General features: G+C 36.4%; 1 protein-coding gene and 1 pseudogene across 1 annotated transcript in view; one reads left to right on the top strand and one right to left on the bottom strand.

The window, feature by feature from the left end:
- LOC129763582 (uncharacterized) overlaps window positions 1-17272 on the top strand; it is a 42081-nt gene that overhangs the window by 2565 nt on the left and 22244 nt on the right. Inside the window, exons 2-3 of the mRNA XM_055762802.1 lie at window positions 11094-11279; window positions 11369-11880. Of these exons, the coding sequence (XP_055618777.1) occupies window positions 11094-11279; window positions 11369-11880 (698 nt within the window). The remainder of the gene's footprint in view (window positions 1-11093; window positions 11280-11368; window positions 11881-17272) is intronic.
- Window positions 5926-5996, bottom strand: LOC129763832 (U4 spliceosomal RNA; annotated as a pseudogene).

The raw sequence follows: 17272 nt of genomic DNA, 5'->3' as shown, positions 1-17272 counted from the left end.
AAAAAATTCATTCATTATTTTCTATTATAGAAGTGTGTTAATGTCATCTTGTAAATTAATGGCTGTAGAGTGGTTTTTACATTTTGACCCACCTGGCAGTATGTTAAGCGCCTTGAATCACACCAGCTTGAGAGTTTGGCAGTTCTACCGAGTGACAGTGGTCGCGAATTGCATTTGCGACCCGGACATGTTTGACGCTGTCAAATGCTGTGTATGGATGCCCTAAGGCCAAAGTACGTAGAAAAAGAAGGTAGTCTACTCCGTGCTTTATTCAAGTAGTTGTAGGCAAAGAAAAAAAACAAAAAATTGTAATAAACTATCGATCGAATCCATATAAATTTAAACATTTTTAATTTTTTTTAAATTATAACACAAGAAATGTCTCAAAATGTGTTTCAAAATGATGAAATAGCATTTAAAATTTTAAACAGTAAAATTATCGCACCTGTACTATAAAAATAATGCAAACCAAATGTGTGGAGAGGTTATATCGAAGCAGTGTCGTTCTCGTTCCCGATCCAAAGAGCGAAGCATGGGATAGCTGAAAACATATCCGTTAAGTTTATCTCATTCGAAATTATTCTGTTCTGGCATCGCGGGACATGGTACTTCAACATTTTGCTGAAGTAAGCAAAAACTGTTGAGTATGAAATCGATAAAAAATCACATAAAACCCTACTTACAGTGAAAAAGCGATACACTATCGCGTTTACCGTTGGCTCGACTTGCGATTTCGTCACTATTTATGATTTTTAGAACTTTTAAAATCGAGAAATATTGAAAAAACTTCAGAACTTCGAACAAATTGAGGATTTTATATTACTAACTTCGTTGTTGTGTAACACATGCGCTCTCCGTATGTATACACAGGAAATATCACTTACCTTCTATTCTACGTACTTTGCCCTAAGGCTGATTTCTCTTCGTCAACTTTTTTTTTTGAATAATAACTCTCGTCTCGTTTTCTGGAATAGGGCCCATAATAGTGACAAGAAATTAAATTGTTCAAGCAAGCAAAGTTTCCTTCTCAGTTAGTATGCTTTCGTTTTAAATAGAGTAGTTTCGGTTGCTTTTATTGAAAACATCATGAAAAGATGAAAAAGATAAATGAACTTTAGTTCCAGTCAGGAAAGCATGATTTTCCTTCCGGACAGATTATGAATGCGAGAATATCGCTGATGACCATCTGCATATCTTGAATTTGAATTCCCGATATAATATTATGTTAAAACAAAAATACATACTAGAAATGCTGATTCATAGGAACAAATAAAATTATGTATAGATTTCTTTTTTCCCAAAATATATATTTTTATTAAGACTCATATGTCGTCAGCCTGAAAGGGCCGGGAGTTCAATATTTCGACAATGCTTGCCTTACAACTATGTTAGTAATATGTAACCGATTATTCGCGATTGGCTCGAGGTTAGTATTACAAGTGTTCTCATAATTGGAATGTTGCAGTCTGCAATGCTCTGTACGTGTACCCGACACAGTATACTTCCTATTGGGATCTCGTTTTTTTTGACGTAGGACTACGTCTTTCATTTCTATACCGGGGTGTAAAATCAAAGTTTCGAAAACGAAAGCGTTACGCCGGAGACCGAGATTTTGAGCGTTAATAGCTCCTAAACAACTGAACGAAATGGTATGATAAACACTTCATTCGAAAGATAAAATGTCTACGCGTTCTATACTTGTTACTTTTTGATCCAAAAACTTATTTCAATAGTCTTAAAATTGCTTTCAAAACAGGCTATTGAAATCACCAATCGGTATATAAGCGAGCGCCGCTCGGAAATCCACTCAGTTCTAATTGAACAGCGATTGGAGCATGTTGTCGCTGTTGTGGTGAAGCTCTTCGTTTATCATGAAAACGCGGATGAACGGTGTCACCAAGAGCCTGTTTGTGCACCCTAGGCCAGAAGGGAATCCATCAGGAGGAGAGTGATGCCACAAACGGTTCCCCGGGAAGACATCGCTACATACACGTACACGCGCGGAATTCTTTCCGTTTGGATGCCATTCACCATCGAGAAAGTTCCGGAAAGATCTAATCATTTCTGGAAAATAATCTGCCAGTTCCTCTGGGAATTTAAAAATACATTCATGTGAAAGAGTTTATTTTAATGTTTTCTAACCATATAACACAGCGATCAAATACATTTGATTTTGTAATTTTTCAACCAAGTGTAATTAGCAGGAAAGCTTCTGAAGATTATTCTTCCCCAACAGTAGGATATTTCCGTATCCAATATTGTATGCGTACGCAATCGATTATTGCTCAATCGCCGAAAGTTTCGAGCTCAGAGAGTTCATTCCCCTCTAGTTTGCCTTCCAAATTGCCATCGTAAACCACACCTTCTCTCGATTCAATCACACACAAAAAGCATACTTAAGCGATATTCTGGTGGTGAGACACATTCATTTTTCGTGAGGACATCGACAAGACAACATCGTTGCCTAACGTGCTGGAGGAGGTGGACGGCGAAGGATCGACACATACACGCGCAGAATTCTTTCCGTTTGGATGCCATTCAGCATCGGGAAAGTTCCGGAAAGATCTAATCATTGCTGGAAAATAATCTGCCAGTTCCTCTGGGAATTTAAAAATACATTCATGTGAAAGAGTTTATTTGAATGTTTTCTATCCATGTAACACTGTGACCAAATATTTTTCAATCAAGTACTATTAACAGGTGGTTATCGAGTTGGCATTAACCACTGGTGGGTTTCCAGTATCGAGGAAAATGTGGAAATATCTAATCGTTACTGAAAATAATCTACCAGTTCCTCTGGGAATTTAAAAATACATTCATGTGAAAGAGTTTATTTTAATGTTGTCTATCCATGTAACACTGTGACCAAATACATTTGGTTTTGTGATTTTTCAATCAATCGCAATTAACAGAATAGCTTCTGAAGATTATTCTTCCCCATCAGTAGGATATTTCCGTATCCAATATTGTATGCGCCCGCAAACGATTATTGCTCAGTCGCCGAAAGTTCCGAGCTAGAGTGGGCTTCCAGTATCCAGGAAAATGTGGAAATATCTAATCGTTGCTGGAAAATAATCTGCCAGTTCCCCTTGGAATTGAAAATTACATTCAAGCGAAAGAGTTTATTTTAATGTTTCTATCCATAAAATATCCATATAATACATTTGGGTTTGTGATTTGTCAATCAAGTACAGTTAGCAGGAAAGCTTCTGAAGATTATTCTTCAGAACAAGGTTTTTCGTATCCTATATTGGATGCATAAAACCATGTGCCTCCAACGTAACGCTCTCGTTTTCGAAGTCTCCCAAATATTCATTTATTCATTCATTCAGAATGGATTTAGATTCAACTTCAAACAAATGATCTCTAAATCAACGATAGTCCTACGTCACTCTTGCGGTTATACCATAGATATAACCCACTTCCTGTTTTTATTTTTCGTATGAATCACACGAAATGGAAACGAGCCATAATGTGTATTTCAATTGCGCGAAAACACTTTGCATTTTACCATCACCAAAGACAAATTGATTGATTGGTGGTTTTTGGAGTCATTCTCCAGGTTTGGTAGTTGTCAAAGAGTGATCGAAATCAAAACCTTTTGAAATGATGCATCGATGCTGTGACACGAATGTTGTTGATATCATCAGTTTGTGAATTTATGTTTTCCAAAAATTGGAAATTAGTCAAAACGACGTACCAAAATGCTGAGCATAAACGAAGAAATTTGTTCATACTTCCATTTTCATTATTGAAACGTATACGAATCAATTCCAATACCAATTCGCTTAAGTCGAACAACACAATGCAGACTTGTAATGATTGCATTTCATGCTTAAAAGATAATTTCTCATCCATATTTAATTGCTCAATAAGATCGCGATTATAAATGTTGCTTAAATTGTACAATACGTTGTGCCTTAGCAGAACAAAATTTCAGGAAGAGAGGGAAGCATAGAAATTGGGAAAAGCATTATCATCGACATTGGCGAAGATAATTGTGTGTCCATTTCCGGTAATGCATCTCTCGTGCTGTATTGGAATAATTGAGTACCAACAGTTGAACGATTTTTTTATTTCCTTTGATGTTTCTCACGCTTAATATTCTTCTATTGCTCTAGAAATATGTACTTACATTTATGAATGTGTATTTAACCGCTTCTTTAACTTATTCGATTTTCTAGATTACTATATCATTCAAACATAACGAAGACTGCAAATTAAAGAGTTTGACAACACTGATCTTGCTAGTCCACGATGATGAGCGGTTCAATTTCTCCGGCATCGTATGTTTGACTTTGTCTATGTGTTAGTTTGGTAAATTGCTGTTATACTTCAATGAAACGAACAAAAAAAGCACCAATTTAAATTCACATACAGATAAACGTTGGATTCAATCCCTGCGCATTTATCTCGATGCGTTTGTTTTATTGTGTTTTTTAAAAACCGGTTTGACTGTCCTTTTTAAACATATCATCATCACAAAACCATTGGTATACAAGAAAATAATTTCAGAATGGTACCAGCAGTGTTTAACTTTTACACTTCTGTTTGGATTACCAATTAGTATGCAAAACGTTGATAACAACGAAGCCGTGATTGTACTGTTTGTGACAGAAACACAACACAACTCGTTCGCACGCACGTAAGCTCATTTTTGTCATTCAGTCAAAATGTGTTGGTTCTGTGTCTATCATGGAGGGTCATACATTATATATTTATTTTTCTTTACCAATATAGATATTCCAATTTATCCTAAAATTCTCAGGTATTGACAAATTAACCATTGAATAATTTGAAAATGGGATGGAAAGTTTTTGATATTTATGAAAAATCGAATCTAGCGCACAGCTAGTTTCACTCTGCACATTGCCAGTATATTTCCGTCATTTTTTTTCGCGTAACTAAATTGTGTGGCACCGGCATGAAGGTGTTATAGGTGTGATCATTTCACGATTTTTCTTCCACTGTGGTTGGCATTTCTATTCCACTGTATTTTATTGGCCAGTTATATCCCTCTTGTTTTGTTTTGGGATGCTTCTGCAGCAGCAGACATTACGCCGCAATAGCCAAAATGATAGACGGTCATAAATGAAAGAACGCTATGTGAGTGCCGGGTGCTTCTTCTCGGTGTGTAAGTAGTGGTAAACTCGGTCGATGTTGTCGAATGTTATCAATGTATCATACTACTCGTGCTATTTTTTCAGAGATAACATGGTCCATAAATACATGGTAAATAAAAATCAAAATCATTTTAAACTAATAATGACTATTGTAACTTCATTCGCGCTGGCTTTGATAGTTTTCCAAACTTCAACATAGCTGGCAAATATTCTTTAAAGGCCGGTCATATGTTGTTATACTTAAAAAAGTGTTGAAATTTGAAAGCACACGCCAACAAGGTCGCATCGAAGTTGGCGTGGTAGTCTTCAGTAATAGAAGTGGACATGATAGTCATCCGTGACATAACCATATCAACAAGACATTGCAGACGATTCGTCTGGCAACGGAATGTTGAAAACATTTGTGCTGGAGTTGCATTTCACCAGGAGAAAGTGGCCGTGGCCATTGACAGTGGCATTCAAGTATTTGTGTGATTCGAGGCCTTAAAAATTGTTTCAGTCGTTCCCTCTTCTTCTTCCTTTGTTTTTAAGAGGCTTTAAACTTTGAAGTTAATTCGCCTCTAACACGTTCTCTCTGGAACTTATATTGTCCTGAACACTATGTTGCAGATGCAGTTCGAGAGTCACATAAACGTGTAATTTGATTATGTTATTCCTTATTATACCTCTTTAGCGAGGGCAGTAAACAAATGACTGCATTAGGTTGACCTTGAAATAACAACGAAAAAACTATGGATGGGTTATGCCTATGATATAACCGCAAGGTTGACGTAGGACTGCCGTTGACTTATTAATCAATGGCATTTCTTCAATTAGCAATAATCCCACCTCGGATGATCCTCATTGGGTACGATATCGCCGCTGCGCAGAGTTTTCTCTTGTGTATATCGGTTAAACTAGTGAATGAATGAAACTACAGTGGAACCCCGATTATCCGCGGAATAGTCGGGTTGGCTCACCGCGGATCACGAAAATCGCGGATAACACAACAAATGACTAACAATGAGGTGCAAACACGAAAAAAAAACCAGATATTTCAGTATGAAAACAATGTTTTATCAATACAGGAATCATTGAACTATCCATCTGTAAGGTCGTGTGCACCAGTAGTCAAATAATGTGAAAGTCATGACCAAAACAGAAGAACAAAAACCTACCACTCATTATCAAATTTAGGGTAGTGTATTTACTGTATTTACGAATTCAATTGCAAACAAATTGTTACGAAACCACAGGGCAGTTTCGTCTGACAGTTGAGTGAATTCCGTACAACCCTGTTTTTCATCGCGTATGTCAAGTGCAGCATAGCGGATAACTTCACTCCGAAAGTGACAAGCAACAACATAGTCGAAAAAACGTGCTAGTAGCTACAGCTAGGCTATTTTCAAATTCAAATTTAGTTCATTGCCATTTCTATTAACTTTTTAGTTAAATTAAAGTCTGCAAAAAGGTAAATATGGAACCTCCATCGATGAAATATTGATCAAGTGAATTCAAGTTAGAATTCATTTCCGTTTAAGTTCGACCAGATTTATCGTAGCATACAGGTAGTCAGTAAGGTTTCAGGTAGAACATCGAAAAGTAACACGACAATGTAAGTGTAAGTACAAGTAATCTGTTTAAAAACGTCAAATCAGTACAAATATATTTTCAGCTTTGAAGCTGGGTAAAAGCTGCTGTCCAAACGTCTTTTCGTCTGCCTGAAAACCTACCCGAACACAAATCCCAATTTGAGTCAATTCTTGCATTATGGTAGTAGTTATCGCAGAAAATAGTTATCAAAATTTTGCCTAATCATCAAACAGTATGCGTAGAAGTTCAGTGAGCTGGCGACATGAAGAGATATCTTCCAATGCAGTCTTGAATAATCTAGTCAAAGCGTTGCATTTGTACTCGTTTTTGTAGACCGTGATAGCAAAACGAATTCCGGAGTGTAAAAATGCTTGGGGGTATAAAAGTATTGCCGGCTTGAATGTATCTGCAATGCCAATTTTCCCAACTTCTTGGTTTCAGAATCTGTATTGGGAAAACACATTTCGGTTTGCAAAAATGCAAACGAGTACAAAAGTACCCGTAGTTTGCATCTATTTTGCAATGCCAATTTCCCCAGGCTCCATGTTCTTGAAATCTGTGTTAGGCATGCATTCCAATTTGCAAAAACGCAAACGAATGCAAGAGTTCCCGCTGCTTGCATCTAATTTGCTATGCTAATTTCCTCAGGCTCCATGGTTTTGAAATCTGTGTTAGGAAAACATTCCGATTTGCAGAAACGCAAACGAGTACAAAAGTTCACGCTGCTTGTATTTAATTTGCTATGCCGATTTCCACAGGCTCCATGGCCTGTGTTAGGGAAACATTTCAATTTCCACATACGCAAGCGAGTACAAAAGTACACGTTGCTTGCATCTATTTTGTAGTGCCGATTTCCCCTGGCTCCATGGTTTTGAAGTCTGTGTTAGGGAATTATCCATGACGTAGTCCTACGTCAAAAGAACACATTAAAACATTTTTAAAGTGATGAAACAATAAATACTGATTTTCCTCCGATTGCTGCTTGCTCGTTGGACCAGATGGTAAGGATGTCCTCGTACCATAGTCAGTAGATAGGAAGTCATACCATTTAAAATGCCGAGGTGTTCTTATTCCCCTTCATCGTGGAGGGGAAAGGAATAAGGTTCTTCGTGCGTTAGACCCTGAAGAATAGTTCGGCAGCTTTTAGTAGCAGAAAAGTGCTGCTCTTATCGCTGGGTCATCGCTTTAGATTCCTCAGACGCTCCCGCTGATTCCGCAACCTGAATCTCTCTGAACGACAAATAGTAATATTTTTGTTGTGTGATATTATAAAATGGCAAGTTTTTGCATTTAAAACATTCTTCGTGGCAATTGAATCATAAGGCTCTGCTAATTTAGAGAAGAGAATTAGTTTTGCACAAAAATTATTTAGGGGAGGACCCCCTGCCTGGAAGGTCGAAAAATAATGAATTTTCGTGCTTTTTTATGTTGGGAATAAAGGGAAGTGTTCGGGTATTTTTTTACAGTGTAAGGTATAATTAATGATGTATTTACCATTTTTTGAGTGCACGAATAATGATTTTTACGCTGTTGACAGCTAGGTGCGTAAATGCTGTCTGAAAATCGGTAACTTGCTGATGGTATCGGTTCTGAAGCAACGGGGTATTTCAGAACGAATTCCAATGAATATATGAAAACTTTAGAACAATACCTAAATCGTTACATAGGGGTTTTTGAAAATTCGGGAAATTGCCAAAATGGCGGCTAAACTCTAACTTTTGTAGATAATTTTTATTTTATCAGCTGATGCAAAAGAAGAGAACAATAATATAAAAATAGCCCATCATCATCGAGATCATGACAGACATAATACTGTTAAAACAAATTGAAAAATAATAATAATAATAAGATAATTTTCTACACAATACAATCCGTTCAAAAAAACTTCGTCAGGTAAATTATTAGTTGAGAAAAAATATATAAAATCTGCAATAAACTGTCCATATTAAGTAATCCGTTCGTATAAAACTTCGTCAGTCACAATCTTCGTCAAAAATTTCTTCTAAGTTCATTTTTGGGTGAAACTTCCAAATCTTCAACTTCTGTTAACTGGCTGTTTTATTCCATCAGGTTCATCGACCAATTCAATGGATTGATTAATCAATGAAACAATGAAACAATACTGTTCAGACTGTCCAAGTGTGCCATCAAAAGTTATGAACAGCGGTTTGCTATTACTAGGAGGCTGTCCGCATACCACGTAGACAAAAAAGCACAATTTTAGACTCCCCCTCCCCCTCCGTGGACAAGCGTGGACATTGACTATACCCCTCCCCCTGTTGTCCACGTGGACATTCTCCGAATTTTTTTTAATTAAAAATGTTCAAGTAAAAACCCGATTGCGGCAATATGCTATTTTAGGTTTGTTTCATTTTATATTTTGTTTCTTTATTATTGGAAAAATAAAAAAAAATGATATTTTCAAAAGACTGATCACTGATGTGACTGATGTGATCTAGTTCTTCTGTCAATTGTACCTTGCTTATGGCGGAATATGATCAATCACAGCAAAGGCAGGTTTATCTTTACTCTCGATATTAAAATATTTTCAAAGAAAGCCTTCCATTTCCTATTCAGCGACTTCAGCGTATTGAAAAAACGTTCTTAACGCTGGATGCTACATGAAAAAAAAAAGTTGTATTGTGTCCAATTTTAATATCCATTTTTTTTTGTAAGAAGGTATGAAAAAATCATAGCTCGATATCCAGTTATTCAATTAAAATATAACGTTAATAATAAATCAATAAACTTTCTGGGAAAATTTTTGGAAAAAAATACACTGAGAACATACTTGAAAAAATAATTTATTCTAGAAAACATTTATATCTCGAATAGAATTTTAGAATTAGAATCTCAGAAATTTTATATTTTCTATATACTAGTGCTGCGTTGGCAATCCCACTAAAACGTATGTATGAAATTTAAAAAATGATCAAATTTAAAACTTTGCGTAAGAGTAGATATTTAATTGCAATTGCGTATGACAATCTCTTTGAAGATTATTATCCTTTTGAAATTTTCATTCAAATTAGGTAATACAGTAATGTGCAGCTGATTTCATATTATTTATTTTGAAATATAAAAAACCATCTTCCAGAACCATAAATCGGTAGATGACGATACAAAGCCAATTGACTGCCTCAAGGAAGCAGTAACCAAGGTTTAACTGCGTATGACAACCAAGGCTGCTTTCAGTCTTGTGAACATAGTTGGAATCATTGTTTATAGCTAAATAGGTACTTGTAAATGCATAGGTTCTATTTAACAGTTCCCGTAATTAAACATCCACGCTTGGTATACATACGATGCTTGGGAGCTTATAGAGGTGCTTTTAGGGCGTGACGAAGGATTATGTTTAATGAAGATAACCCTAGAATCGTGGAATCTGATGCAATTTCAGTCATTATAGAGTCATCAAACTTTTACAGTGGCTTTGAATGTCCACAGCTCGTCCTGAATAAAATAAAGCTACCTTCACAGTAACATAATTTTTACCACTGTTTTTTGTGGTTTACGTTATTTTTCTCCCAAAAATTCCCAATAAGTTTTATTGTTTTTAATCAATCTAAATAATTATCTCAGGCTGCTTCACGATTCGTTCTCTGACACAAAATTGCTAGCTTATTTACTTCCGTGGGAATTTTATTCTAAGTAACTTCAAAAATGACGAATTCTACTCCATTGTGTCTATATTGACAAGTGCTTGAAATAATCTGGCTGAAACCTTTTTTTATAAACGCGAATGAGCGGAAAGTTTAAAAATTCTTGAAAATACAAACAGATTTTTTTTTTATTTTTAGGTATAGATGCGAATGTATTTTTTTAAAATATATATTCTACATGCCCACGTGTACATTAACTATACCGCTGCTCCCCTCAGCGTGGACAATCGTGGACATTTTTATAAAGTAAAGTAATGTAAAGTTCATAAGTTCTGAACTCACGATCGATTGCTTAGTAAGCGAAGGCGCAACCAATGTGGCTACGACATCAATTAATATTAAAATCACCAGCTAATATATTGATTTTGCTTGAATCAAGGAACATTTCGAGCCAGTTTTCTAAAATTTCATCAAAACGATTGGAAGTGTACCGATTCTAAATTGGCGGAGCTTTATAGAATTATTCAGAACGTTGCTAGCAAAATCGTAGTACACATTCATTGTGCGATTTTCTCGAAAACAAAAGTTGGTTCTCGCTAAACGGAAGAGTGCAATCAGAAGATATACTTAGAATGTATATCTATATAATTATAATTTATAATATAATTTGCAAAATGATTTTTTAGAAGTCTTTGAAAGTCTGCGAAAAAATATCACGTAATCAGTCTATCCTTTCATCTCAAACATTCATTAGTCTGGGCCTAGATAAATAATATTGTTTTATGATTTTTCACAGATTTGCGAAACACGGAGGTGGCGCGCTATAGCAGCGAAGAAATATCGGGAAATGAGTCGAGCGAGGTGCGACTGATGACCGAAGCCGAACGGCAGGCCGATTTCAATCGCCATAAGGAGGAAATGAAACGCAAACGACGCAGGAAGAAGAGAACTAGTTCGTCTTTGCAGTCATCATGCTTCCAAGGTAAGGAAAGAAACACACCAACACGCATATATGCACTTTTCCTGTCGTACTAAGTCTCACCTTATTGTTTTGTTGATATCGATTATTAGAATTGTACAAGCTAACCGGTGAAGTGTTAGGTGAGGGTGCATACGCCTCGGTGCAAACGTGCATAAACATCTACACGGAGCTAGAATATGCGGTGAAGATTATAGACAAGATTCCCGGTCATGCCCGCGCTCGTGTATTTCGTGAAGTCGAGACCTTCCATCATTGCCAGGGTCACCCCAACATCTTGCAACTATTGGAATTTTTCGAAGACGAGGAAAAATTTTACCTAGTATTTGAGAAAATAAATGGCGGACCGTTGCTGACTCGCATCCAGGAGAACATCTGCTTCTCAGAGTACGACGCTGCGCAGATCATCAAGGAAATCGCATCAGGGTTGGATTTTCTGCACAAGAAGGGCATTGCTCACAGGGACCTGAAGCCGGAGAACATACTGTGCGTTTATCCTGATAAGCTCTGTCCAATCAAAATTTGTGATTTCGATCTCGGCTCCGGTATCAAATTCACTACAAACATTTCATCACCAACGGCTACACCGCAGCTGTTGACACCGGTGAGTTCAAATCTATCTATTCATCAATAGGTTGAAATAACTAGGAATGTGTTTCGAATTCATGATAAAGCGCAGCCTTTTTCGTCAGTGAATTTCTTGCAAAACGTGAGAGCACAATTATCGACCATATTTGAAGTTATTTCCATACCAATTGAATTCTATTGATAAAGTAGATACGAGTACCAACTCTCGGTTGTTATGTACCACGATTACCATGTGCTCTTCTCATCCAGAGTGTATATTGCGCATTAACGTTTCCTCTGGATACATTCCGATTTTCAACAAGCAATTGTTCAATCGAAGAACAAACATCAAAGCAACGTTCTATTCTCATCAGTTTTTGTTGTTTTCGCAACGCTGGTCCAGAAGAATCGATTCTTTAATTCACTTTTTCTCTGACATGCGTTTATGTTAATATGTTATTGAGTGACGAAGTGTGTTTTCCAATGCAAGTCGGAAGAAATTTCTTCGCCGTAAATGCCTCCCACCGCGATATGTGCGATTAGAGCACTGGACGATACAAACCACTTGACTGCGGGAGCCATCATATTCTCTACATTTACAACTAAAGAACGCAAATAGAACCGGTTTTTTGCAAAATGTACATAACAGGAGGACGAAAAGTGCTAAAGAAATTGAGAACGCGATAGTTTCACTTTTTTTTTCGTTCTATTCGCGTTCTTGTGTTGTTGGTTGGTTGATTGTAGTGATCCCCGATTTTTTAAATTAATCGTTTATCAGCTAATCGAATATTTTTCAGCTGTTTGTTATTCGATACGATTAATTGCCCAAAATAATCGATTATTCAAATAATCACCACCCTGAGAGATACAATTAGACTAATTTTATTAATTTGGTAGAATTTTTTTTGGTGTTATATTCAATTGTATTTATAATTATTTTAGTTGCTAGTGGTACTGCGGTTGCTGTTTGGTAAACCACGTAAACACGTTTGAGATATCTCTTCATCAGCTGTAAAAACAAATAATTCTCGCGTAACTTTTGAAAAGGTCCAATGTAACATTTTCGTCAACTCGAGAAAAACGAAGTTGAAGCCCAAACATTATTCCGCGAATTGTCTTAAAAGCTTTCGATCTTTATCGCTCCTTTCACCACTAGCAGTCAAGAATAACTCTGAAAAACCAATCGTAACTGTTGTTCCGTGATTTGAGATTAAAGTTGAAGACTAGGAGCGAAAAATGTTACATTGGACGTTTTGACTACCCGCATTTGCACATTGGACATATTACGTTGCACGATAAGGATTTGAAACTAACTGCTAAACAACAATCCAAATAACAGCATTTCATTCTAAAGGCAGATTATTATTGTTTTTTTTTTTTTTATCTTCGCTTATTTTTCGTCGGCCTATTTCCGCCACTTTAGTGCCAATCACCGACATCAGGGAGGCGACTCCACCTGTTCCTACCTATCAGACTCAACAACTCATGAGCCGGGCCAACTTCTTTTACTTCCGCTCCGAAGGAAGACGTAACCAGAGATTTTTCGCCTCAGAAAATCCCAACGACGCCAGCTGGGATTGAACCCAGGCCGATCGGATTGTGAGGCTGTTACGCTAACCATACAACCACTGGCGCCGTTATTATTATTGTTATCACTCGTTGAATTGCACTGAAATCGATAACAACACCTGTAAGAAACAAAAACTTGAAACGACCGAAGTACGACTTCGTATTGTTTTGACTGCTTTGTTACTTCGGACGTTTCGGGCGTCGGAGGAAGGAAGCGCCCGAAGTAACAACCGGGCGCTTAAAATCCGAATCTGTACATTGGATATTTTTTGTATCGGCGATAAAATGATGAAGAAGATAGATACGTGAACGATTGTTTCTGTAATACACTCAATGATTGAAAACTAATAGCGTGTATCCATTAACTCGATTTGTTTACATTTGTTACATAGGACCTTTTCAAAAGTTACGCGAGAATTAAGCTATGCATCGTGTAACAAACTTTACCCGAAACATTGTTAATCAATACTGAAATTGAAATATATGAATTGGAGTTAACTTCATGTATTAATCAGATTTTCTATGTGATTCGATAACACGATTTTTTGCAATTGTTGTGAAAAAGCATGAATATCACAACATTTATAGAAAAATGGTTACGCCATGTTTCTTCCACTGCAATTTTTTTCATTGATAGAAGAGGTATTTTTATCGATTCAAATATAATATCCAGAATTCTGTTTATTCGGGATATTATTTATAATAATGACATATATCGCACAGTCCCGCACGAATGTGTGAAAGCGCTTTAAAATGTCCAATTTTCCCAGCTTTGGGTACTTTGTTCCATGCATGTGATTGCTTTCAGCCACAATTGAATCATGAATCATGGAATCACCCAAAAGTCGTCAAAATTGGTGTTCTGGCTCTTCTGATCTTTGAACACCTTTATTCTTTTGAATCGGTTCTGACGAATTCGCATGTGGAATAAAATTGTTGTGATTTTTTGGATCAGTTGGTTGAAAAGCCCTGGTTTTTATAATTAAAGTATCATTTCGTTTTATTCTATATATTCGATATTCATCAAGATATAAACTGGGAACGACTCAGCTATTCCTACTGAAAGTAGAAAAACATCCATTCCCATGCCGGTCGCTTAACACAATTTCGAAACTTCAGCCATAATGTTTAGCTGTAATATGCATTTCCTGTTATTTATTATGGAATGAAAAACGAATCATCTTCCGACACCAAAGCTGTCGGAATTGTCTATTCCGTTTTATATGCAGCTAAAATTGCGTAAGTTGACATTCTATACCATTGTTCCGTTTACTCCAATATGAGTACACTAGAATGAGTAGAATCAGATGGAAAACTGTCATTCAGCCATTCCATGCCAAACCGATATAGTGGTTATCAGATTTTCGTCAAAAGTGGTCATTTTGTTCTTTATAGCAAAATATTAACCCGATTTTTTTTTGACGTAGGATTACGTCTTTCGGGAACATATTGGGGTATAAATTGAAAATCGAAAATCGAGCGCACCGTGAAAATTGTCCAATTTCAAATGCTTATTGCTCAGCCATTTCATGATGGATTGATGAGATTTTTGCGTCAATCAATTTCGGCACTCCATAACAATTTTTTACATTTAATAAAATAATATATGTCATGAAACTTACTATCGAACAATTGAAAAATTTCAACCCCTATCCTAACGGAAATAGCCACTTCTTATTGGTCGAAATTGACGACATATGCGGCGGGTCCCTAACAGAGACATCAAAACCAAGCTGCCTGAGGGAAATCGGCATTGCAAACAAATGAAAGTAGGGGGAGCTTTTGTTCCCATCGAAATGTGTTCCCTAACAGAGACATCAAAACCAAGCTGCCTGGGGGAAATCGACATTGCAAATACATGAAAGAAGGGCGAGCCTTTTTTCAAACCGACATGTTTTCCCTAACAGAGATTTCAAATCCAAGGGGTCTGGGGGAAATCAGCATGTAAATACCCTCGTGGTCGATAGTAACTAACGACGCGCACAAATGGATAGTGCTAATTGTAACTAGCGTGGACATTGCTGATTGCATACGTGCTGGCGAATAAGTTGGGAGTGATGAACGAGTGTTTTTTTATTATTTTCGTTCCAATAAGAATCCTTCGATGGGTTGATTGAAGAATGATATTTCAATGAACTGAATAGAACTTATGCTTGATAGAATATAAATAAAATTTAAATTTGGAACTTTTATGTTGGTTGCTTTGTGTTTTCATTTCATATCAATGACCGATCATGTATTGTGGAACTTTTAGCACAACTGTAAGTGTAAAATTGTATATGGAAGCTATTGTGTTAACATGACTTGAAATATCAAACGATTTTTTCCCCCGAGGATAGTTCATGCGACGAGCAAAATTGGAAAAATGAAGAAGTATTCGAAAAAGTGATTTCACATATGCTCTACATATCGTATTGGGTGCTGTTAGCCCAATTGAAATTCGCATTGAGGCGTGTAGCATCGTGTTCTGTTAGGGTTAAAGCGAAAAGGAAATGGGTTGAATAAACAGTCAGAAAATAAAAAAATTATAAATTAAATTACCTTTTCCAATTCAAATATATTTTCTCCATACTAAAGTAACTCTTTTTTTTTTGTGAATAAACTTGTGTTCGGTAATGATTATGACCAGACAAAACAGACCCAAATCATTATCGAAGAGTTTAACAATGTAATTCTTCAAACATATCCAAAATCAGCATGCAGCAGATAGCCTAACGGAATTCTAAACTCTATATTAGTTTACATTACGTACTGCTGTTTCATGCAAGATCCATATAATATGACATTGGCATGTGTTATTATTATTGAATGATTCAAAGCATTCATATTGCTTGTTAACTACATATACTATATGCACGATCACTCTTCTTAAGTTCTCGATTGGGATTTTATCTGGCAAACAAACTGGCCGGATCAGATTCTAAAGTTTCTATTCATTAAATTATGCCATGGCCGTCCGGTTTTATGAACTGATGCGTTACCCTATCGGATTTCCCAATTATCACAGTGGTTTTGATGCAAAAACAGCAGTAAATGAGTTGAAAAACTACGTTATTCGTTCCGTAGGTCCTTTCAATGTTAACAATTCTATCCAGGTTGAATTTCATTTCATCATAAGAGACCTGAAATAGTGAACCCGATGGACCTGTTATATCAAATAGGGGAGGATGAATCATATGGCTAAAAAAAGCAAAAAAAACGGTAGTTTTTTATTTACGACCCAGCGAATTTTGATTTTTTTCTCACTCACCTTCAATTTTCTACTACTACCCAAATGAACATTCTGAACTGAAAAGTTGATGACAAAGTTATGAATTGCAAAGCAGAACCACCACTGACAAAAACATGCAGATCAGGGCGTTTATAAGATCGAATTAGTTACTACATTGTAAATTCAAAAATATAAAATATAAATTCAAAAATAATCAAAACACCTCTAAAAAATTACCGGCGTTTTTTCTCTGCAGTTGGATCGATTAATCGACGTAAATTATTCGTTCGCTTCGATTATTGCTTGCACAGTATTCGTTCGATTAATAATCGATTTTTGTAGAAACTAATCGAACGATTATCGGGGATCACTAACTGCTTGCTCTTTGCAAACTCTCCTACACACGCATACATTGGAAGAATTTGCTTCCCGAGTGAAACGAAACCGGGTGGTGTGTTTATCTGCTTTTATTTACGAAATATGAAGGAAGCGTTTACGTGCTGGGAATGAATAACTGCGCAATTCGGTCATTTAGCAGTGTTTTTATTTACCATATTTCGCGTTCTGTGAACGCGTTTGCGATGAAAGATTGGCAGAAGCATGCGACCTACGAAATTGTCGGCCGATAGCGCGGCGATAAGAGAATTTT

This window comes from Toxorhynchites rutilus, chromosome 1 (assembly GCF_029784135.1).
Source record: "Toxorhynchites rutilus septentrionalis strain SRP chromosome 1, ASM2978413v1, whole genome shotgun sequence".
In the NCBI taxonomy this organism is placed as follows: Eukaryota; Metazoa; Arthropoda; class Insecta; order Diptera; family Culicidae; genus Toxorhynchites; species Toxorhynchites rutilus.
This window is presented reverse-complemented; position numbering and strand designations above follow the sequence as displayed.